This window comes from Lepidochelys kempii, chromosome 26 (genome assembly GCF_965140285.1).
Source record: "Lepidochelys kempii isolate rLepKem1 chromosome 26, rLepKem1.hap1, whole genome shotgun sequence".
In the NCBI taxonomy this organism is placed as follows: domain Eukaryota; kingdom Metazoa; phylum Chordata; order Testudines; family Cheloniidae; genus Lepidochelys; species Lepidochelys kempii.
Window position 1 is genome coordinate 11,021,662 of NC_136405.1, and position 24,638 is coordinate 11,046,299.

The following is a 24,638-nucleotide window of genomic DNA, read 5'->3' on the forward strand; positions in this document are numbered from 1 at the left end:
TGAGAGGCAAGCGGGACTCTCTCTACTCTACATCCCCATGTTTAATAAAAATGCTCCACACCACATTCTTCCCTCAGTTACATCTGTGCAATCACATTGTCCTCAGTGTGGCTCAAAAGATGCAACCCAAAAGCAAACTCTCTTTCTCCTGGTCCATTTGCTGTTAGCATTCGTACAAAGGCCATGGAGTACAAGAGCTCAGTACTGTTCACGCGAGACCAGAAGTAGAGCTGCTCATAGTTTTGGTCCAAGCTTGTAACACTGGCAGCCTGCAGGCTGGGCAGTCACATTTAACAGCTCATAGGAATTATTTCTGTTGGTCCATGGAGGCGTGACTAACACCAATGAGCCGTCGGAGACATTTTTGCGACGTTGGTAGAAATTTTTCCAAAACCCTAAAATTTCACTGAAAATTCTCTCCAGGATTTCAACATTTTTAAACCTGCTCTAGAATTTTTTTTTCTTAACTTCAAGAAATTATTTACCAGTGAAGACTAAGACTGTCGTATAGTCCAAGAGAAATGACTAAGACTAACATTTGAACTTGGACAAAACACTAAACATGCCAGAGAGAGCAACCTTGCATCGGCAGGGGGTGATAAAGAGAAGTCACAGAGGATAGATGGGTTATCCTACAAGTTCCTCTTTTCTATTCTGTCTCAAATTAAAGGATGACAAATTTTAAATTGACATATTCTACAAGGAATACACCCTACAGGCTTGATTATTTTACTTGTACTAAAATAGCATACACTGGGTAACGTTTCAGTTACAGAACACGTACTTCATTTATTCAAATAAACCCCTCCAACAATAGCTAATATTCAAATCAATACAACTTCAATTTAGTTAAGTTTTCCAAAACCATTTTTCTAAAATCAAAAACATTGCTTTCATGTTGATACTGAGGAAGAATTAAGGAAGTTCCACGAAACAAACAGTTCAGAACACTTCAGATTTTTATGTTCCTTTCAATTTGCAAATCAGAAAACAAAGAACACAACCACCAGAAAAGGCAGACCGATGGTGCCAGTGGCCATTCTCCAAATAAACAACTGCCCACCCTTGATTGAAGCATGCAAATTTTCTTTCCCCAGGTAGGACATTTCACTGCATCATCTTTATTATGCTGGCACTGCTTTCCATTAGATTCAAGCTTTCAGTCCTCAGCACTTAAGTAGTTCAGTCTCAGCAAACCAAAGCCAGCTGCATATCGTCAGTGGATATATGATAAGGATTGCCTGGCTGCCACTTATTAGAATCTAACATCAACACAGCAGCAATTCCTTCCCTTCAGAACAGTGACCGCTATTGCCTACTCGGGGCTTGCACCAGGGGCAAAAAAATAGAGAGGAGATTTTGCAGACAATTGGGGGCGGGGGAGAAAAAAACAAGCAGTTCAAAATCCCTCGGAGGAAAAACTGCTGAGCATATTTTGATACCACATCAACCTCCATTGTAGCAATGTTCAGCATATGTTAGTTTTAAAATGCTAACATAGCACAGACTAATATTAATTCTACTTAATAGGAGCTATTCTCTAGGCTTACTTGAGCAAGGCTAGATTTGAAATTGCTTTAAGAGACATTTGCAAAGAGAGACTGGCATACGTTAATGTCACTGTCCGATTAAAACCATAGTAGATAATTCCTAGGGATAATATGAAACCCTATTGTCAGCAGAAGTTCCTATCACAGATGTGAAATGTTTCTCAGAAGTGAGAAACCAACCAGTTTATTGCATTTTAACTAGACAGACTGTGGCATGCCACAGAACTTTTACCTGTGTGTACGAAGATGGAAGGAAGCAGAAATCACCTACTCCTTACACTTCAAGAGTTAACAATAACTAGGAGCCCTACAGCGCCTGGGTCCACGATTGCCTCAGTAGCTTCAACACCCTCAAAAACTTCCTAACACTGCCATCTTATTGAGGTCGCTCGCTATTTAGCTGGTGTTGGTCCTGCTTTCAGCAGAGGGTTAGACTAGATGACCTCCTGAGGTCTCTTCCAACCCTAATCTTCTATGATTCTCACATAAAATTACATTCAGCCCTATGCAATTATGAAGTCTTATCCCCTTCCCAGCACCTCGTGGAGTCAGCACGCTGTACTTCTAGGTCTGTGCTACACCGCAAATCTTAGGCTTACCAAATTTGCCCCCTCAATATTTCTCAAAGACAGCACTTTCACCAGAATTTGGTTAGTTCTGGGTTGTTCCCTCCTCCCCGTCTATTTTAACTTGAGGCTTTGGGTAAAATTGTTAAAAGTCAAAGACATTTTCCAAGAAACTAACTCCCATTTAAAGTCAATGGGCTTTGGTTTTTCAAATGCCTATGTCACTTTAGAACATGGGATGTTGGCAATTTTTACCCATTAACACTAACTTCCAGGGAAACCTGTTGAACAGCACACTTTTGCACGCCACCTCTCCTTTGGTTTACATTAAATGTAATTGTAACCACGGTCTACTCAGATAACCAGTTGTCCCCAAGTTAAAAGGGGATGTAGTTAATAAAGGCTACCTGGGTGAGCCACTGGTACAGGAAGAACGTTAACAGCATTGAGGTTCAAATTCTCCACTGGCACAAGCCCACAAATTTCAACCATGAAATGACTATGCTTGCAACCAGGTACTAATGCCAGCAGATGGAGGGAAGTGATTCTTCCCCTCTATTCGGCACTGGGAGGCCACATCTGGAGTATTGCGTCCGGTTTTGGTCCCCCCCACTACAGAAGGGATGTGGACAAATGGGAGAGAGTCGAGCAGAGGGCAACGAAAATGATTAGGGGGCTGGGGCACAAGACTTACGAGGAGAGGCTGAGGGAACTGGGGTTATTTAGTCTGCAGAAGAGAAGAGTGAGGGGGGATTTAATAGCAGCCTTCAACTACCTCAAGGGGGGTTCCAAAGAAGATGGAGCTCGGCTGTTCTCAGTGGTGGCAGATGACAGAACAAGGAGCAATGGTCTCAAGTTGCAGCAGGGGAGGTCTAGGTTGGATATTAGGAAACACTTTCACTAGGAGGGTGGTGAAGCACCAGAATGGGTTACCTAGGGAGGTGGTGGAATCTCTATCCTTTAGAGGTTTTTAAGGTCCAGCTTCACAAAGCCCTGGCCGAGATGATTTAGTTGGGGATTGGTACTGCTCTGAGCAGGGGATTGGACTAGATGACCACCTGAGGTCTCTTCCAACCCTAATATTCTATGATTCTACTGACAATGAAGTCCTGCTGATTTATACCAGGTGAGTTCCAAGCCCCATCCTTTTCCTGAAATACAGAAGTCTCCTAATTTAGCTGAACACTCTGTCAGATCATAAGTGAAAGGTTATTTTTAAAACAGAAATGGATTACAGATTTGCTGGTTAATAAATAATGATTCATTGGAGCTAAAGGCACACCCCAAACTCAAAGCACACAGTTTTGTAAAAGAGTCAGGATACAAGGAGCAAAAGGGAAATAAACCCAAGCTGCAATTCGAACCTCACTGTATCCATGATGTGCTGTGCTCAAAACACAGTTCTGCTTCAGTGACAAGATTTCCCAGCATGAAAGTGGTTTCTAATTCCCTTGGGGTTTAATGTCTTTTTACTTTTTTTTACTTTTACTTTTTTTTTTTTTTAAACTTATTCACTCTTTCATGCAGTGAATAATGCCGCTTGCAATTTATGAAAGAACCTATACCTAAAACATCAGTTCGCTAAGTTAATGCTCACAATGTACTATGTACACGTTCAGAATCACTAGAACACTGAAACTTGGGGAAAAGGTGTTTTTGGTTTCTTTGTTTTTATTTGTGGTGTTCAAAGAGAAAAATCCTTATTTTCTGGTTTGTTTCACTTTGCTACATGGAAAGCAATAACCACATACTAAAGAGGCAGTTCTATTTTCCCTTATTTTCAATTCGTTTTCTAAGAAAAAATCAGCAGAACTTGTAGTATTAAAGGGATGTCTCAAGTAGGCACCTTTCTCCGCTTCTATGGATATTCCATCAATAGAATGATCCATAGATTGCCCAGCTGAAAGTGTAACAAGAAAGAAAAATAACTTCACACAATCAGTGAAAATAATCATTTTAAATAGTGTAACAATATAAATTAAAAGAGAAACAGTCACTTCTAATTTACCTGTTCTGTACAGGATTGGAATGTGGTCAGTGGAGAGCTTGTGTTCACTTCGAACTCCAATCAGCAGGGGGCTTCCTCGTCTGCAAACGAAACATGGAGCTGTAACTGATGACACATGTAGCTTCAACGTAGAAACCTTAAACTCAAGGGACTGTTGTTCGACACCAAGGTATCTAAACCACTTAACCTCATCCAGCTTGTTTTATTGAATCGCCTCACAAACAATCAATTAGTTAATAAAAGTGAAGGAGGCTGCAAGATATAGGACAAAATTCTGATCTCAGTTCCACTAACCTTCCCCAAATTAAAAATACAAATTTAGCCTTCATCCTTTCCAGGAACAGAGCTAGACAATGGGATATGAAGGCAAAGGCTAAAAGCAACATAAAGACTTAAAACTGGGGCAGATTCCCTAATATGAGCACTTAAATAGCACACTGAAATCCTGCACTTGCATGCTCAAGCCAGTACTTTGAATGGTTATTGTCCGTTATATGCGCCTAATGGCAGATACTAAAGTTGAGGTTTTCAAAGCTTATTAGGGATTTAGCCACACGACTTTAGTTAAAATTAATGGGAATAGCATGGCTAAATTTCTTGGTTGGCTTTCGAAAGTCTAAGTGTGGTATTTAGAGGTTCTATTAAGGCATTCGCATGATACACTTGAAAACCAAACTAGCACACTTTATTAAAAAAAATAAAAATAAAAATAAAAGGGGTGTTCATCCAAGGCTTTAGGTACCACTGCCATACATTACAAAAACAAGTCCCCGACCCACAAATCTGACTTCTCTCTCCAAGGCCAACCTCCACAGCAGCCTTCACAAACACATTTGCCTCGTGGCATGCCCCAAAGGCCGAGACACCTAGGTTATTTCAGACCAGTTGTACATGAGAATAAGTGAGATTCTGACCACGAATCTGGAATTGAAGTATTTCTCAAAAAGAGACCTTTTGAAGAGTTTCGTGCTGAGATGTAGAGATGAGGGGAAAGAGAGGAGAAAAAAGTAAGCAACACAGAAAATTCAGATTCTCACACAGTGCAGTAAGAGCATCCTCCATGTCACTCTCCTCTGACTGATACACCAGCCATCATCAACAAGAAGGGAGAGGAGTTAAAAAACTCTATTGGCTATGATCGTGATTAAAAGGGAAATACTGTCTATTGAGAGAGACAATATCCATCTTTACCTGGTGCCAACTGCTTGACCATGGTAATGGACACTTTTAAACACAAGGGCAAAAGCACCTTCCTGGAAAGAAAGGAGAAATATACAAATTATTGTTCCATTTCAAACTACACTGACAGACACCAGCATGTAACCTGCACCCATCAGAACATTCTTGTTCAACCCAACAACTGTTGGCACCTATTTCATGGCCACGGATTATTTCGGACGCCTAGTTTTGAAACTGTATCCCTTAATTCGCTTGTTCTAAGCCAGTTATTTTTTAAAAACTGGACTCCCTGGTTAGGCTTAACTGACTACCACTATAAAAGCTCTTATACCAATTCAGATTTTGGTGAACTGACACACTACACCAAGGATTCAATGAACCAATCTTTGCGCTGCTTGACCTGCATCTGTTTGCAAAATTGTTTGCCAACTGGAACACATATCATGCAAAAATCTGTGCACAGCCTAGGGTGCTGCCATTTTCCTGTCATTCAATGGTTATTAAAGTGAATTCTCTCCAGAACAAAATAGCACCAGGTGGAAGTAAATTAACTGTTTTTATGCACAGGACTGTGCATAATATTAATTAAAAAAAAAATCTCAGGTGGTGGGACCGATAGACCCGCAGCTAAACATACATGCTTTTCAATAAAGTTTCCACAAGAGGTCAGCGTTTCTTTCATTACTGGAGTTTTACAACCAACCAACCTTGGGTCCAGATTCAGCAAAGAAAACACAGGCTTAACTTTAAATGACATCAATGGGAGTTAAGCACAAACTTAAATGCTGTCCTAAATAGGGATGCTCTCCTAAGACAGGGCTTCAAATTGTGACTTAATTAAGAAATATATGTACTACTGCAAACACACACACCATGGAGAGCCCTTTTGCTAACAATAATCTTTGCTTTTTTTTAAGCACACGATCCATACTTTAACTGTGGAACTCGTTGCCACAATATCTCATGTCAATAGCCACATCTACACTAGAAGCGCTTTATCAGGATAGGAATACCAGCTAAGCACTGCGAGTAAGGACACAGCTATACAAGCAACGCTGTGCTTCATACCAGTTTAGTAAAACCATCCCTGCAGGCACAACAAGCTTTCCTGACATAGCTGCGCCTCCACATTAGGGGCTTCTGCTGGCACAGCTAAGTCGATCAGAGATCGTACCTCGTCCCACTCCTGACTGACAAAGCTATGCCAGCAGAAGTTCACAGTGTAGATCTGGCCTACGAGCTTAGCAGGATTAAACATCTATATGACCAATAGTCACAGTTACATAAGATAGGAATATAAATTCTTGCGCTTCAGGGCATAAACCAAACACTGACTGCCTGGAAGAAACATCTCTACATAGATTATTCTTTAATTATCCATTGGGGGATTTCTTGCACGACGCACTGAAGAATATGGAATATAGACAGGCTATTGGACTAGACTGACCATTAGTCGGCTGAGCACTGCAATTCCAGTGTTCCGACTTTCAAATATTTTAGCATAGCTTGTATTTTCATGTGAGACACCATCAGAAGCATTGCCTCTGGGTCTTAAAAAAAAAAAAAAGTTTTAATAAACAGATTTTTAAAATTAATTAATATATTACCAGTTGCTGGATAACCCTCTCCACCAAGGTGGTGAAGCTAATGTCATCACTTTCGCGGTTGTCGTACATGTACTTGACAAGCTTGGCAATGGTTTCTGTGTCGGTCTCAGACTCAAAATCATACCCTTTGCTTTCCTGAAAGCAACCAAAAAACCCCAGGTTGTTATTATTGTTCATTATTGGTAAAGTCTAGAAGCTCTACTCATGGACCAGAACCCCATTGTGTTGGGCACTGTACAAACTCAGAAGAGAGAGATGGTCCCTGCCCCCAAAGAGCTTACAATCTAAGTGTAAAACAAGAGACAAAGATTGATACTGACATATAGAGGAGTACAAGGAAATGAGACAACAATGGTCAGCCTGATATGCAGCGGTCTCAGCACACCAGCACCTTAACCGTTGTCAAGTTTTTTGTAGGCATCACGGCAAAGGCAATTTTAAGGAGGGTTCTGAAGAAGGACAGGGAGCTCCTCTTAAGCACAAAGTTGCTAGTTTGAAAACGTAACAAGTGGATGGTGGAGGCTGGAATCATGGGCTGATCGCAGGTGGGAGTCAATAGTGAATGAAAGATGATAGTTAGGTGGAGATAAGCAGTGAAGGGCCTTGAAAGTGAAGACAGTTAGCTTATGTCTGATGAGATGGAGAAAGGGGAAGCAGTGGAGGGATGACATGGTCAAAGTGACAGGCTAGAAAAATTATCTTTGCAGCAACATTCTGAATGGATATTTGTCAAGGCTAGAGACAAGAACGTAGTAAATCAAGACATGAGATGACAACAGACACTTTGCTGGGAACAGATTCAGTGGAGTGCAAGGGGCAGAAACAGGAGTAGAGAAGAACTCTAGACAGTGGTTGTACACAGCAAATTCAATGATCCTAGAGGTGAAAGGGAAAGGCAGAGATGGGGAAGTAGTTGGAGATGCAGATGGGCTCAAGGTTAGGGTTTTTTGTTAAGAAGGGGAGACTAAAGCATGCATGTATTGTGAAGGGCAGGAGATGGAGCAGAGTGAGAAATTAAAGGAGAAAAGTAAGGGATGGCATCAGAGTGGGTGCAAGGGAGATCTGTAGATGAGATGTGATGGGGCTGTTCACTGTTAATATAGACAACAGAGGAGAGTCTTGCAGGACACACAAAAACAGTAACTGCATAGACTGCCCCTATTTAAGAAGCTCACTAAGTAAGGAAAAACAATTCAGCCAATAATTCATAAGTCTTATCAGCCAGTCTCATACACAACAAATATCTCCACAATGGTCTTTTCTTGCATGATCTGTCTCATGCTACCCATAAATCAGGGTGCTCTGGATGTATGAAACTGGGTATAGGGCACCCCGTCAATAGCAAAGATCAAAGGATTACAAAGTTCTGTTAGCAGAACGGTCAGCTAGCAATGCAATTTCCATTACTCTCCAAAGGCCAGAGAATCAAAACAGATCCTTCATCCTGAAAGAGAAGATTCCCAACCTCACACACAGGAGGGTACGATCAGTCCACGAGACTTGAGGATAATTTCCATCCCTTCAATTTCTACTCCCCACCCACAAACCAGATCAAAGCGTGGACAGCCATACGAGCTGAGTTTATCTCCACCCGAGATAATCCAGTGGTCACCACGATAGCCATGAGGTCTTCAGCTGTCTCAGAAGAATCTCCAGCTTTGTATGTTCAAAGCACTGGGCACTATTAGCACCTCTGGTTTCCACACCACAGTAGCAAGAAATTTAGGCAGCTAATCAAGGACTTTGAGACTTAACCAGCACTCAGTGCCATTATAACTTTATCCCAGAGCTTAGACACACAGCTAGTTTTACTTACCAAAAATTTTCTCAGATCTTTGTAGTTGGTTATAATGCCATTGTGGATAACAATAAATTCTAGAGAATAAAAAAAAAAAAAGTGTTAATTCTAAAGATATGTGAATACTTTACATACCTTAAATAGCATCTCAAATATTTTATTCTAATAAGTCTACTTACACAGCAGTAGAAGCATCAAAATAGGGAACAGCTTCTATAACTCACTGCAATTACTTTCAACAGATTGCTCCCTTTTAGCAAGGACTGTTCTAAGTTGTATGCAGTAATACCATCTAGGATTTATGCTATGCCTTTCCATCAATAAATCTCATTGTGCATTACAAAGATGGAGAAGTATTAACTTATTTTACAGATGGGAGAACTTAAGGTACAGAGACATTAAGTGACTTGCTCAAAGGCCTGTGTTAGCAGTAGACCAGGAGTAAAATCCAGGAGTCCTGGTTCCTGGTCCTGTTCCCTATCTGCTAGACTACAGTTGCCATTCCACTGAATAACCTTTTAAGAGCAAATACTTCAGAGAAAACTCACCAATCTGTCATCTTTTGAGGGTGGCTTGTTTAACTTTTATGGATTTTTTTTAAAAAAATGCATTTAATGCATCCAGCTGCCGCGATGATATGCCGCATATTAGTAAATACCGATTCCCATGGCAATGTTTTCTTGGTATCATTGCATGCAATACAGAATAGAGATAATTTTCCTTATGTGAAAGGAGAGAATCTAGGCCAGCCTTCATGTGTGCCATTCCCCATAACTGCTATCCATGCTAATCACATCAGATCTTAGTGCTGAGGACGTTAAAAATGCACAAACCATTTTCCAAGTCAACGGTTGTATTATTTCCGTTTCAAGCATTTAGAATCACAACACATTCGAAGGAGTCGACCAAGTAGTTTTGCATAAGTCTTGTAACCGGAAGATTACTGATTTAATATGTGCTTGTAACAATTTTATGTGCAGTGCTCGTCTAAACCATATACACTTAGAGATGATCCTTTTCTAGACGAGCTGTTATTGTATCTCAGTTGGTTGGTTTGTTTTATTTTACAATTCAAAAATCAGATGGTTAGAGCCAAAATTGGTTCAATTTCAAAATCTTCACATACTGGTTGGTAATGTCTCCGGGAATTCTAAATATCCTGGGCTTGTGTTTTAATCCAATCAGTTTTCCCTGAACCACCGTTTGACACAACACTTAAATCACCCAGGATGAGCTTAACAGGATGGAGGATGGTCTTGTGTTTAAAACACAGGACGGGGAACAGGAGGACCTGGGTTCTATTCCCAGTTCAGTCACTGGCCTGCTGGGTGACCTTCGGCAAGTCATTCACCTCCCCATGCCTCAGTTTCCCCACCTGTACAGTGGGGATAATGATACTGTGCTCCTTTGTAAAGTGCTTTGAGATCTCGGAATGGAAAGTTCTGTAAGAGCTAGATACTGTTATGATTACCCAGCTCTGCCACAAGCCACCCATGCAACCACTCTCTCTTGTTCTCATTTTTCTTCATCTGTAAGTGAGACTGCTAATGATTACACAGGTAGCGTGAGGATAAGTTCATCACAGTCCGTAAAGCATTTGAGATTCTGGCTGGTGCATCGTTATAAATAAGAGCCAAGCTGCCTTCTACAGCAATACAAACAACAAAGCAACCTTTACCAAATGATGGCCAAAAGAGAGAAATAAATAAACAAAGAAAATTACGTTATAAAACAAACACTATTTGTTAGCAACATCCCATTTATGATGGTGGTTGGGAAAATTCCTGTACAGAGATTTCATGCAACTGTAGGCCTTCAGATCTTACTTTTTCAATCCATATTGATTTACTGAAGTCCCGAGGCATTATCACAATGCAAATAATTAATACGACTGCCTCTTATTGCAAGTGATTCATAATAACAACAACAAAATACTCTGGTGCTGTTCTCAATGAAGTCAATGGCCAAACTCCAGTGGAAATCAAAAGGAGCACAGTTAGGATCAGAGCTTGAAATAGAGTAATTATTTATACGCCCTGCGTCCAAGCGCGAGCTCTCACAGAGGCATAGGCAGCACTGTACCAATGCAGTTTTAGTATGAACACCCTAGAAGTACTGAATTAGTGACAATTTGCAAGAGCATATTCGTCGTTCAGAATTCCTAACAGCCATTACTCTCCCCATTCACACAAATAAATACTTGCCCATGCAGTGCAGGGTCTTACCATTGTTTTTATCTGAGCGCTGCGGGTGGCTATTGACAGGACTGGGCTCACCATGGGTAGCCCATCGCGTATGTGCAATGCCAAGATGTACATCAAACTCGATGTCCAGGTCCATATCCTGTTGTTCTGCAGATGGAAGTGTAAAAATGTTACATTGAAAACAACATAAGAGAAGGGGCAGGCTTTCAGAGTGTAACAGGCAATGCAGTAAATTACATAGAGACTGAAATATTCAAGTAAAAATATAATCAGAAAATTATTAGCAAATGTAAGCAAAACGCCAGGTGTAGAGTTATTGGCAGTCAAGACCATGTCATGGCCCAAGCCAACAAAAGTGATGATTTCTCATGTGATGAAGGATTTTTCCATGTGAGATACACAGCCTGATCCTGTGAACCCTTTCCTCTGAGCCACTTTACCGATTAGTACCACTGACTCATGTGTAAAGGTTTGCAATATCAAAGATCAAATGTTTAATTTAATTGCCAATCTTTTAATAAATTGACCGACATGATTTTCTTCTCGGCTCTCCACCAACATGAAAATTGGAGCATTCCGAGTATTGCCTGTTAACGCCAAAGCTGTTTGTGGACAGGTATGAATATGCTCTAAGCTCTTCTTTGGGCAAAAAGTATCCCAACACCAGGGCATTTCCAACAAGTTCACAAAATCATTTCAGGTTTTCAGCAAGAACATCTTTGTCTCAGGAGTTCACTTGTTTTGCCACACTGAGTCCTCAGTAAGAAGCAATCACTTGTTTTTACTGGATATATTTTCTCCTAAGAACATTTTCAACTCTGATCATCTTTTCTCCTGCACATTGAGGACATATCTATGAATTTTACTTGTGTAGCTCTCGCATGCTTTTATTAACCAATAAGCCAATGGGAACATGATTGTGCATCAATGGGATGGTCTTACAAAACGAGGACCATAATTCTCAAATGTACACTTAATGAGCTATGAAGAAGTTCATAGCACTTGTTAGTAAAGAATAAGCCTGTTATGTTAGACAACGATTTACTCAGTGTTCTTCTCTACAGGCTGGAAACAGACAATCAAGCCTTCTTCAGGAAAGCTTGAGTGAGAAGAGGATGGGAACCGGTAAACTGAGAAAAGACTCACATACCAAGTAGTGAATTATTGTACAGTATAGCAATTAGCCGCATGCATCAGCTATGCCTCCCATTCTCCAAGTAGTTCTGTGACAAGGCTGTCAGAGAACTCTTACTGTAGATGTCCATGACAAACCTGTCTATCCCCCCACCTCAACCCTGTCCAGCTTACTATACGACCTTCAGTTTATTTCACATACCTACAAAGATACATTGACAAAATTATTCGTGTGGCGGTTTTTAAGTCTCACTCATCTGGCAATTCCATGCCTTTTTATTCTCAAAAAGAAAATAACCTTGAACAAGTCACCCAATTTTATTTTTATCCCTTGTGTTGGCCCATCATCTCTGATGCTATTGAAATATTAGCTCTGCCTGACGAAGCATAATCACCTTACACAATATTAAATTAGAATCCCCAACAGTAACAATTTAGTGCCTGGAAAGTATCAAATTAATCTTCTCTTGGTAGAAGTTCATCCTTCTGTTCAGAGATTACCTTTTCTGTCTCTCTGAATAGCTTTTCATAGACCACAATATAGTTTTTCTAAGTCGTTTTTAGTTGGAGATCATCATTTTACCACAAGTGCTTAAATCTTACCATTATTCCACTGTCTTTCTTTTTTATTGAATATATACAGTATAACCTTCTTTATTTAGACTTTGGTCTTAGCTGAACTAAGGTCAGGTCCATGCATTTCATTTGGATCAATGACGTTTTACTAGAGACTTGAGTTTATCTTAGTAATGGTAAAATTACATTAAAAGGCTATAGAATCAGTTTCTTGTAAATTTCATATATGAGAATCCTTTAAGTTAAATAAATATGCTGTAACTGAAGTTACTAACACCTGAAAATCAGGATATTAACTAGAAACAGACAACCATCAACTATGGTGGCAGATACCTTCAAGTTCATGCAGTGCTTACCCATACTTTACACAAAACAATTGTTTGCAGTTTTGTTTCCTGCAGAGATTTGACTAATTCAAAATCGGACTCTATCCAGGACATATAAAGAGCTTAGAAACAGAGAGCAGAATACCTCACTTCATGCTTTCTCATCAATTTGACAGTTCCACTTACAAGTATATTAGTATTTTTTCTTAACCAATTCCTTAGCCCATCTATTGCGCAAGATAAAACTAGGGTTTGCACTATAAGATATTTAGGTTATTCAGGAACTCAGTCAATTGGTAAATGCACTTATATTTTAAAAAGAAAAAAAAAATTAAGGCTAAATTCAAAATGTCCTAGTGGATGATTTCTTCCTGCTTGCAGGGGAGGAGGGAGCTTATTTTTTAGAACTGAAATAAAATATATCCATATATAGATGGATTCTTATTAATGTTGTAATATTATTTTCACTCTTTTGCTTTATTTGGATGAGAAATCAATGTACAGTTAATTCCCTTCCTAAAAGGTTGTTCCTTATTTTGAGAACTTCATTTTAAATTTACCAAGCTAAATGGGCCACAATCCAGCAAACATTTACAAGCACTTGTGAATCCTAGTGAATTAAATGGGACTGCTCTTAGATGTGAAATAGGGCTGTTGATTAATTGCAGTTAACTCACGCGATTAACTCAAAAAAATTAATCGCAATTAATCGCAGTTTTATTCACACTGTTAAACAATAGAATGCCAATTGAAATTTATTAAATATTTTGGATGTTTTTCTACATTTTCAAATATATTGATTTCAATTACAACACAGACTACAAAGTGTACGGTACTCACTTTATATTATTTTTATTACAAATATTTGCACTGTAAAAATGACATAAGAAATAGTATTTTTCAATTCACCTCATACAAGTACCATAGTGCAATCTCTTTATCGTGAAAGTGCAACTTACAAATGTAGATTTTTGTTTGTTAGATAATTGCACTCAAAAACAAAACAATTTAAAACTTTAGAGCCTACAAATCCACTCAGTCCTACTTCTTGTTCAGCCAATCACTAAGAGAAACAAGTTTGTTTACATTTACAGGAGACAATGCGGCCTACTTCTTATTTACGTCATCTGAAAGTGAAAACAGATGTTCGCATGGCACTTTTGTAGCCGGCATTGCAAGGTATTTATGTGCCAGATATGTTAAACATTTGCATGCCCCTTCATGCTTTGGCCACCATTCCAGAAGACATGCTTCCATGCCGATGATGCTTACTGAAGAAATAATGCGTTCATTACATTTGTGACTGAACTCCTTGGGGGAGAATTGTATGTCTCCTGCTCTGTCTTTTACCCCCATTCTGACATATATTTCTTGTTATAGCAATCTCAGATAATGACCCAGCATGTTGTTCATTTTAAGAACACTTTCACTGTAGATTTCACAAAATGCAAAGAAGATACCAATGTGAGATTTCTAAAGATAGCTACAGCATTTGACCCAAAATTTAAGTGCCTTCCAAAATCTGAGAGAGATGAGGTGTGGAGCATGCTTTCAGAAGTCTTAAAAGAGCAATACACTGATGTGAAAAATCACAGAACCTGAACCACCAAAAAAGAAAATCAACCTTCTGCTGGTGGCATCTGACTCAGATGATGAAAATGAACATGCATTGGTCTGCACTCCTTTGGTTCGTTACTGAGAAGAACCTATCATCAGAGTGGATGCATGTCCTCTGGAATGGTGGTTGAAGCATGCAGGGACGTATGAATCTTTAGTGCATCTAGCAGGCATAGGCACCAACTTCGTCTGGCGTCAGTGGGTGCTCGTGCCCTCCCGCCCCCTTCTGCCCCGCTGCCTTTCCAACCCCTTCCCCGAAGTCCCCACCCCAACCCCACCCTCTCCATGTCCCTATTGGACTCCTTCCCCAAATCCCTGCCCCAGCCCCGCCTCTTCCCCTGAGCGCAACGCCTTCCCGCTCCTCCCCTCTCCCTCCCACAGCTTGTTTCGCGGCGGCAAGTGCTGGGAGGAGAAGTGGGGACGGCGCGCTCAGGGGAGGAGGAGAGCTGAGGCAGGGTGGGGAGCTGCCGCTGGGTGCAGAGCACCCACCAATTTTTCCCTGTGGGTGCTCCAGCCCCGGAGCACCCACGGAGTCGGTGCCTATGCTGGCAGGTAAATATCTTGTAACACTGGGTACATCAGTGCCATGAGAATGCCTGTTTTCACTTTCAGGTGATGTTGTCAACAAGAAGTGGGCAGCATTATCACCTGCAAATGTTAACAAACTTCTTTGTCTGAGCGATTGGCTTTACAAGAAGTAGGACTGAGTGGACTTGAAGGCTCTAAAGTTTTACATTTTTGAATGCAGATTTTTTTGTACATAATTCTACATTTGTAAGTTCAACTTTCATTATAGAGAGCTTGCACTTCAGTACTTGTATTAAGTGAACTGAAAAATGCTAATTCTTTTATTTTTACATTGCAAATATTTATACTAAAAATAAATATAAAGTGAGCACTGTACACTTCGTATCCTGTGTTGCAGCTGAAATCAATATATTTGAAAATGTGGAAAACATCCAAAAATATTTATATAAATAGTAGTCTATTATTTTTTAATCATATGATTAATCACAATTAATTTTTTTAATCGCTTGACAGCCCTAGTGTGAAGTTAAGCATGTGCTTAAGTACTTTGCTGGATTTGGGCCTTAAACTGTACTGATCTGAAAATTTCCACTTAATAGATACAACACAGACATTAATTCAAAATAATCAGTCAAATTTGTGAATTTCAGATTCTCTGATGAACAAACCCTTAAAGAATATTTAAACTCCCTTGCCCTAGAAAAAACCCTAAAATGTTCATCAATACTTTTTCAGTTACATCTTCCACTATTAAAGACATTTTTCTCCCACGTAAAACAGCACTGTACCATTGTGAGTATAGCGGCATGCCTACAGTTAGCTGATGGTTTTACTTGACAGATCAAAGACTTCCTTGTTCAGAAATTATGTCGCCCAAACAATACTAAGGACAGAATATACACGATACATAAGATCTCAATATACATAATATATTGATCCATATACATGAGATTACACTTAACGTGTAAAGAATCGCAGGATATTTTTGGAAAGGGGAAGAGGTAAAGTGTAATACATACTGTTAATCTCTTCATCCAGAGCCTTCACTTTCCCTTTCTTTTTGATCAGTTGGATTTTGCCGGCATTAGCCTCCCAGTCTTTGTCATTTCCTCCATCGATTCCCACACCTAACGGTTTCCCACAAAACACAACCAACAAATTGTGAAGCACAGAAACTTATGTTGCACCATCTGTGTTTCATATTCAAGAAAACTGAGGGACAAACTTCAGGAATAATGGTACAAAATCCCTTAGATTAAGACTAAATAACCCCTTGTTATATTAAAAGGCACACTCCAATTCCTGAATGAAAGGCGTTGAGAATATTTTTATGTAAATCTGCAATTACTGCTCAAAAAGTTTTACGTATTCTGGTGCAACAATGTAGAACTGTCTGTTTTAATTTCCTGAAAACGGGAAAGCGCAGCAGAAAGCAAAGACTTATTTGTGACCACCTGTCTAATAAGCATACCGGTAAAATGGCAATTTGCAGTATAAAACAAAAAGAATTGTTACTTTATCGAATGACCTACCTGCAGAATCATATCCTCTGTACTCCAATCTCTGAAGCCCTTTGATAAGGGTCTCCAGGATCTCCCGTCTTGTCCGGGGAACATGGTAGTTTAGGTAAGCAAAGATGCCTATAGAAAAGAAAGTTATATTTTAAGAGTGGTCCATTTAACTTGATGATAAATCACCAAATGACAGACTGTTGTGTTGGATTTCCATGGGCACAAAGGATAAGGTGCAAGATTTGCCATGCTGAAGTGAACCCTTGCCAATGTACATTACAATTCTCTTGCAGGAAAGTACCATTAAATTCTTATCCTTTCCACACCTATTCCAAGTTCTCTAAGGGCAGCGACAGTGTTGACTTGGGAAGCCAAGACTAAACCCTTAGCCCCACTATTTACATGGCACTAAAACCAACTGAACAAAGCAGTCAACCAGTAGAGAGAAGCTTGGTTGAGTTGGGGACTGAACTTTCACATGAACTATGGAACTCACTGCCCTAAGACAGTACCACCACGGCTGAGCTATTTCAGAACTTAAGTTCAGATTCAGGAAACTGTTTAAGCAAATGCTTAATTTAAGCACATACTTAAGCACTGTTCTGAATAGGATTTTTTTCCCTAAACTGGGACCCACATGCAGAACTTATTTATTCAACACAGCTTCCCCTCAATGGAGTTCTGCACACAGACAGATAGGCAACACACCCATTCACTCATACACGCTAAAATCCTTACAAATGAATCAAGTTATTTCCCCTTTAGGCTGGAAAGGAAGAAAGAGAAATTGTTACTTCTATTTTTAAACACGTGGCAGGCACTCACATACTATGGTGATGGAGGCCTACATAAGTACTTAGCTCTATAATGAAAATTTAATTATTTGGATCTTTTTCAGAAAGATTCCATTTGCTACTGCGATAAAGCAGCAACCCATGATGACATTTATTGGGATGAAGATCATTGGTTCTAGAAACTATTCCTTCACCTTGCCCCACCATTTTAACAAAGAAAAGACATCAGTAAGTATAAAAGTGCAACAAGTTTGAAAATTTAAAACATACACCTACACCCATACACAGTGTAAACTTCCAAAAGAGACTAGTGATTTTGAGTTCCCCACATGAGACACCTTAGAGGGTTTTTCAGAAAATGGATGCTCAATTATTGTCAAAAATTTGGTTATTTTTAAGATCACTCAAAGAAGGGCACTCCAAATTCACTTTAGAAAAAGTAGGCTATATTTTTAATCAATATGTCTCCATCTTCCTCATCCATACTCAGGTAAGTAGTCTTTACGCATGCAAGGAGACCTCAAAGACTATAGGTCTACTTATATACATAAGGACTAGTCACATAAGTAAGCATCTGCAAGATCATGCCCTTCAACAGCTTGTGTTACTGACATTATCCTAGATCATTCTAAACCCTCTAATCGTTTTCTTTTTTATACTGAGCAGTATAAGCAGAGAATTCTAGGTTTACAGATGTACCGAATCTCATGTTACAAAGCCTTGAAATGTTTACCAGGTACCTATTTCCCTGAGGCAGACAAGCAGATATGGGGGACTTGCATCAAGGTAGTACTGTACCCTAGACCTAGACCCCGATGCCCTTCCGCCAATCCTTTCTTCTTTGATATTGTCAAGGTTCCTCCCCCACTCTGAACTCTAGGGTACAGATGTGGGGACCTGCATGAAAAACCTCCTAAGCTTATCTTTACCAGCTTAGGTCAAAACTTCCCCAAGGTACAAAATATTCCACCCGTTGTCCTTGGACTGGCCGCTACCACCACCAAACTAATACTGGTTACTGGGGAAGAGCTGTTTGGATGTGTCCTTCCCCCCAAAATACTTCCCAAAACCTTGCACCCCACTTCCTGGACAAGGTTTGGTAAAAAGCCTCACCAATTTGCCTAGGTGACTACAGACCCAGACCCTTGGAACTTAAGAACAATGAACAATCCTCCCAACACTTGCACCCCCCCTTTCCTGGGAAATGTTGGATAAAAAGCCTCACCAATTTGCATAGGTGACCACAGACCCAAACCCTTGGATCTGAGAACAATGAAAAAGCATTCAGTTTCTTACAAGACGACTTTTAATAAAAACAGAAGTAAATAGAAATGAAGAAATCCCCCCTGTAAAATCAGGATGGTAGATATCTTACAGGGTAATTAGATTAAAAAACATAGAGAACCCCTCTAGTCAAAACCTTAAGTTACAAAAAAGATACACAGACAGAAATAGTTATTCTATTCAGCACAATTCTTTTCTCAGCCATTTAAAGAAATCATAATCTAACACATACCTAGCTAGATTACTTACTAAAAGTTCTAAGACTCCATTCCTGGTCTATCCCCGACAAAGACCAGCATATAGACAGACACAGACCCTTTGTTTCTCTCCCTCCTCCCAGCTTTTGAAAGTATCTTGTCTCCTCATTGGTCATTTTGGTCAGGTGCCAGCGAGGTTACCTTTAGCTTCTTAACCCTTTACAGGTGAGAGGAGCTTTCCCCTGGCCAGGAAGGATTTCAAAGGGGTTTACCCTTCCCTTTATATTTATGACAGATATAGAGCTCCGTTTGTGGGTGTTAGATGAGTTTGGAGCTTTCCATCCCCAAGCTGATGGCATGCAAGGGAAGCTTTGTCTTCTCATTTCCAGGGCCTCAGTTCCAAACTGAGGAGTGAAAATGACCAAAGAGAAGGGAGCTTCTCTCTTCTTCTTCTGCTGCGGCAAGTAAAGCACCTCTATTTCCTCCTCATCCCCTCTCGGTTGTGGAAAAACCTGGATGAAGAGAGGGTCCTCTTCTTTTTTACTCAATCCCTTCAAGCTACTCGGAAAGAAGCAGCAGCTTCCCGCTTGCACCCCTCTTCCCTGACCACTTGAATGCCTCTGTGGCTACTCGGATCTTGTCTACGCTTGAGGCCGCATGTTGGGTACATGTAGCTACATGCTGCAGTGAAAACCAGGCTGTGTCCATACTTATCACTGCGATGTGTAGCCACACAGTGATACTCTGGCAGGGGGAGGCAGCTCCCCGCTGCCAGAGCCTTTCACTATGGTGAGGAAAAGCTCAGTCAGCAGGGAGACAGCTGGAAGCTGCTGGAGCCTTTCACAGGGACAGGGAAAGGCTCTGGCAGTGGGACATTACACTGCTGAAAACCACGACGGGAGGCAGCGCTTGGGTGCAAACAGAGCTGCGTAGGGTACATACCCTAGGGTTCAGGTGTGCAGGGCACGCTACCCCCCTAAGCCATGCCTCACTGTCTACAGCGCTATTTATACCAGAGCTAGCTGGGCCTGCAGTGTCTGTACTCGACACATCACCCCACCTGTAGGGGTGCCTTCAGTGTTCAGAGCAGGAGAGTGCAATTTACAACAGTCCAGTCAGTTTCACGATTTTGCTCAGAACATTCTGAACAGGATTCTTGTAAATTCCACTCTGGGGCTGCCAGCTGGGATGGGGTGCGGCCCGGGAAGCTTCCTGTAGCCGCTGAGTGAGTAGGGATGGGCTTTCCACAAGCCTTGCAAGCCAACAGTATAGACATTGCAAGCAATCATATCTGCAGTTAGATAACTCTCTCTCCTGCAGTTCGAAACATTTCATTTTAAGGATCCCTTCCTGACCCTCTTCCAATCCCATCCCACCCATTTGGCTTAGAATTTTACTGTCTGCTAATTAAATATGTTTAGTTTCTTATATTTCCAGAACTGCATTCCTCAAGCACACAACCACGCCCCTCTCTGCAACTCAACAGACTGCAGAAAGTTGCCATCTCAAGACACTGAGGCTGAAGGATAGCACATTTCAACTACATTCGGGCCTCCTAAAAACCTTTAAATAATTTCCAGTCTTACGATCACCAGCGCTACTCAGATCACAGTTGCTTTGGCCTAGTCTACCCCTAACACTCAGGTCAACCTAGCTACACCGATCAGGGCTGACACAAATTTCATACCCTCAGCGCCACAGTCAGGTCGGGCTAACCCCTGGTGGAGAAGCAGCTAAGCTGGCAGAAGGATAAATCTTTCATCAGCCTACCTACCACCTTTCGGAGACACGGATTAACGGAAAAACCCCTTCCATTGATAAGGGAAGCATCCACACTACAGTGGCTCAGCTGCAGCGCCTTCACTGTGCGGCTGCAGTGTAAACATGGCCTTCCTTTGTTATTGCTAATCAGTACACTTGTAAGGCTGGACAACGACGCCTTACTTTAGTAAACTCCTAAAAAGCCGCATGTAATCCTAGGCCATTTCAGGCGGCTGCCGCTGAGAAAGCACTAGTGTACGGAGGCAGAGATGATCATTCCCCTGTATTCGACATTGGTGTCCAGTTCGGGGCCCCACTCTACAAGAAGCATGTGGAAAAATTGGAAAGAGTCCAGCGGAGGGCAACAAAAATGATTAGGGGGCTGGAGCACATGACTTATGAGAGAGGCTGAGAGAACTGGGATTGTTAAGTCTGCGGAAGAGAAAAATGAGGCGGGATTTGATAGCTGCTTTCAACTACCTGAAAGGGGGTTCCAAAGAGGATGGAGCTCGGCTGTTCTCAGTGGTGGCAGATGACAGAACAAGGAGCAATAGTCTCAAGTTACAGTGGGAGAGGTTTAGGTTGGATATTAGGAAAAACTTTTTCACTAAGAGGGTGGTGAAACACTGGAATGGGTTACCTCGGGAAGTAGTGGAATCTCCTTCCTTAGAGGTTTTTAAGGTCAGGCTTGACAAAGCCCTGGCTGGGATGATTTATTTAAGGATCGGTCCTGCTTCGAGCAGGGGGTTGGACTAGATGACCTCCTGAAGTCCCTTCCAACCCTGATATTCTATTATTCTGATATGAAATGCTTCTAATTCTCTTCCCAAGCTAGGGAGAGAGATTCTGAAGACCAAAGGGTGCAGAGGGGAAAAGAAATTTGCAGAACATAGAATGTGGAGATCAGATAATTCAAACTCTTTTGGCTTCCCAAATCTCCCCAGGTCAGAGAGACAGCCTAAATCAGTAGAAACTGAAAATTACTATATAATGACTGTTTAGTTTCCATTCATATGCAAAATGAGTTGGTGGTCTCATGGTCTCTGTCCAGTTTCTAGTGGACAGGTATCTACACCACAGAATCACAACTGCTACAGCACTCTTAACAAGATGCCAAGAACTGAATGAGCATCAAGACCAAACTATCCTCCCCCACTTAGAGATGGTTCATCTGGAATAGGCTTGAGACACATCGCTGCCTATTTTCTATTTGTTCTGTAGCTAAAAGGAAACTTTCATCTGTAAAGCTGTCAATCTGGCACTTGTCTTGAGCACTAAAAATGTACGAATGTTCTAAAAACACCAAACAGCTCACTCAGGAGGTCAGCAAAGAAGAAATTTGGATCCAAGGCTAAAAATGTCACAAGAGGCAGAGGAAAAGGTTGAGAAGGAAGATCGCTCTCGGCACCAGAAATGTAGAGTTCGCGAATCAGAACGGTCAGTGACAGAAAAGGCAGTCATTACAACGAATACAGAATAGGTCAAGAAATTGAAGACATGTTCCGAAAGGAAGAGGAGGAGACAAAGATTCAGTTCCGGTTGGCTTCAGCCTTTAGCTCTATCCCACTTGGGAGGATAATGGAGATCTTCATAGTAAACCAAAATTTCTAAAACTAAGCACGGCAGAGGAAAAGCAGGAGAAACGGGTTTCAAAACCCTTCTGAGAGAGGGGAAGGTGGAACGGTAATGCAATACAAATACAAAGGCAGCACAGACTGATTAATCACTTTAAAAATATGATATACCGGGTAAAAAATAAATTTCCTTACCTATGTTATGAGCAAAACTAGTGGTTAAAAAACTAAATATCTGAAAAATCCTCTCACCATCTATGCTGTTTGTCCATGCTGAGTGATGTATTAACAATAAAAAATAGACTTTTCAATTTCACTTTTGTTTGGAATAAGTTTCTAGTCTTTTACTTTCTGGTTTCCATGCACTAACACAGTGAACCTTTGGTTCACAGCACTGCAAGGGAAGACACCAATCGAAACGTAAAAAATATTTTCGTTTGAGATTTATTCTTGTAATATTTTTAAAAGGGGTTTCTAGCAAGATTTAGGTTCTGTGTCTTTTTTTGTTTTTAAACATAGTTCTGCATGGTGACTGATTAAAAAAGAATCAGAATGGAATTCTGTGTTTGTTGTTTCAACTGGTTTCTCTATCAGATTTGCTCCATTTGCAACGGAAAGGTTTTTCCCCCCCTAACCACCAGGTTCTGCAGATCAATTTATGCCCCCAGGTGTACTTGTGCAACCTCACTGTCTTCAGATCACAACTTCAGTTATACCTGTGCAAACCCAGGGAAAGGAATGCCATTACATTGGTATAACTAAAAACACACTTTGAAGACAATGAGGCCGTACAGCCATATCTGAAAGAATAATTTGACCTGCAGAACCTTTGTTTCTGGTGATAACGAGTGAGATGAAGACAAGCCATTTCTCTCTCTCTGAGCCCAGGGTCAAGTCTTGGGCCGGCAGCTGGGGAAAAGAACATCTTTTTACTTGTAAACTGAACAAAGAGATCATTTCAATCAGCACCAAAATGCTGCCACTTCTATTATACAACTCGAGCGCAGGTTATTAAGTACCAGAAGCATGCCACTTTCACAAAAGCAAAGCCCCAGTAGTGACTTTCCCACTCTCTGATGGTCAGTTTCCCCCACCCCCATTCAAGCAGATAAAAAGATAACAACTGTTTGGAGTGTTATGGGTGGAGCTGGTTGGAAAGGAGTGTATTCTTTTGTCAGAAAATGCTAATTTTGTTGAAATCTAAAGATTCCCCGGGGACATGTCAATTTCCAAGCAATTCCAAGGGAAACCAGACAGGTTCCACCCTACCTGCCTGGTTTCCTGCTGGTTCTACCCTGGAGCCAGGCTGGGGAGCCAAGAGCCTGGAAGCCTTGAAACTCTCAACTTTTGGGGCTCCCAGTGTCCCCTAGGGACTTGCCAAGCAAACTGCACTGATTTATATATTCCAATGGCTAGAGGGGACCATTGTGACCATGCAAGTTTAGGTCACAGGGCAGAGATCTCCCCCAAAATCATTCTTAGAGCATACATATCTTGTTTTAAAAAAATCCAATCTTCATTTAAAAATGGTCAATCATGGAGACTCCACCATGATCCTTGGTAAATTGTTCTAATTACTCTCAGTGTGAAAAACATACGCCTTATTTCCTGTCTGAAATGATCTAGCTTCAACTTCTAGCATTTGCATCTTGTTAGACCTTTCTCTGCTAGACATGCGCTTAGTACAGGTTTCTAGTACTCCAGTCCTGAGACAGAGAAATGCTTCTTTGTGGCACCCACCTAACTATACACTGCAACATCTGTGTCAGTGCACGCCGTAGCTGTTGGCATTATTAATGGCTAGGCTGTGTTGGCAAGGGTATCATACAAACAGACTTCTTTTGAGATCATTAGCTCACTCTGACAGGACAAACTATGGTGCAACAAGGAAACAAGAATGAAACATCACAAGGGAGTTAATCATTGCATTCAATTCAGAATGACAAATTATGTTGCCTGAAACCAACCTCTTTTCCTCCTCCTATTCATAATCAAAAAGAACACTGCCAAGAACACTGGGATTAAAAAATAAAATCATCCAACTTCACACCATTCCTTAAGGTAGCATCTTCCAGGTATTTTTCCAACAGATCCTTGCAGGCACATTAAAAATGCATCTACATGATTTCCTGAGATGATCACTAGCATTAATAAGTAGGTGACTCCAGCATCATAAAGCAATAAAAAACAATTAAGCCTGATTAACGTATGTATAATTTCTTCCTAGGCAATTACTATGATAGTACTGCAATTTTCAACCAAAAAAAAGTATTAGGAAAGGGACTAATTTCTGGCTAGGATTACTATCAAGGTAGATCTCGCAGTGCTCTAAAAAAACCACCTCTACGAGGGGCGCGGATCCAGCGCTGGGGCACTGGATGCTTTCTAGCTACACTGGTGCTTTATAGCACTGAAACTTGCTGC

General features: G+C 40.8%; 1 protein-coding gene across 2 annotated transcripts in view; it reads right to left on the reverse strand.

The window, feature by feature from the left end:
* GFPT1 (glutamine--fructose-6-phosphate transaminase 1) overlaps nucleotides 1-24,638 on the reverse strand; it is a 52,894-nt gene that overhangs the window by 17,111 nt on the left and 11,145 nt on the right. The window contains exons 2-9 of one of the 2 annotated variants that reach the window (XM_073325269.2): nucleotides 16,626-16,733; nucleotides 16,113-16,220; nucleotides 10,934-11,059; nucleotides 8,727-8,785; nucleotides 6,911-7,045; nucleotides 5,316-5,377; nucleotides 4,125-4,204; nucleotides 3,963-4,016 (exon numbers count right to left, since the gene is read on the reverse strand). In XM_073325269.2, the coding sequence (XP_073181370.1) occupies nucleotides 3,963-4,016; nucleotides 4,125-4,204; nucleotides 5,316-5,377; nucleotides 6,911-7,045; nucleotides 8,727-8,785; nucleotides 10,934-11,059; nucleotides 16,113-16,220; nucleotides 16,626-16,733 (732 nt within the window). The remainder of the gene's footprint in view (nucleotides 1-3,962; nucleotides 4,017-4,124; nucleotides 4,205-5,315; nucleotides 5,378-6,910; nucleotides 7,046-8,726; nucleotides 8,786-10,933; nucleotides 11,060-16,112; nucleotides 16,221-16,625; nucleotides 16,734-24,638) is intronic. The other variant, XM_073325270.2, reaches the window with a different exon arrangement.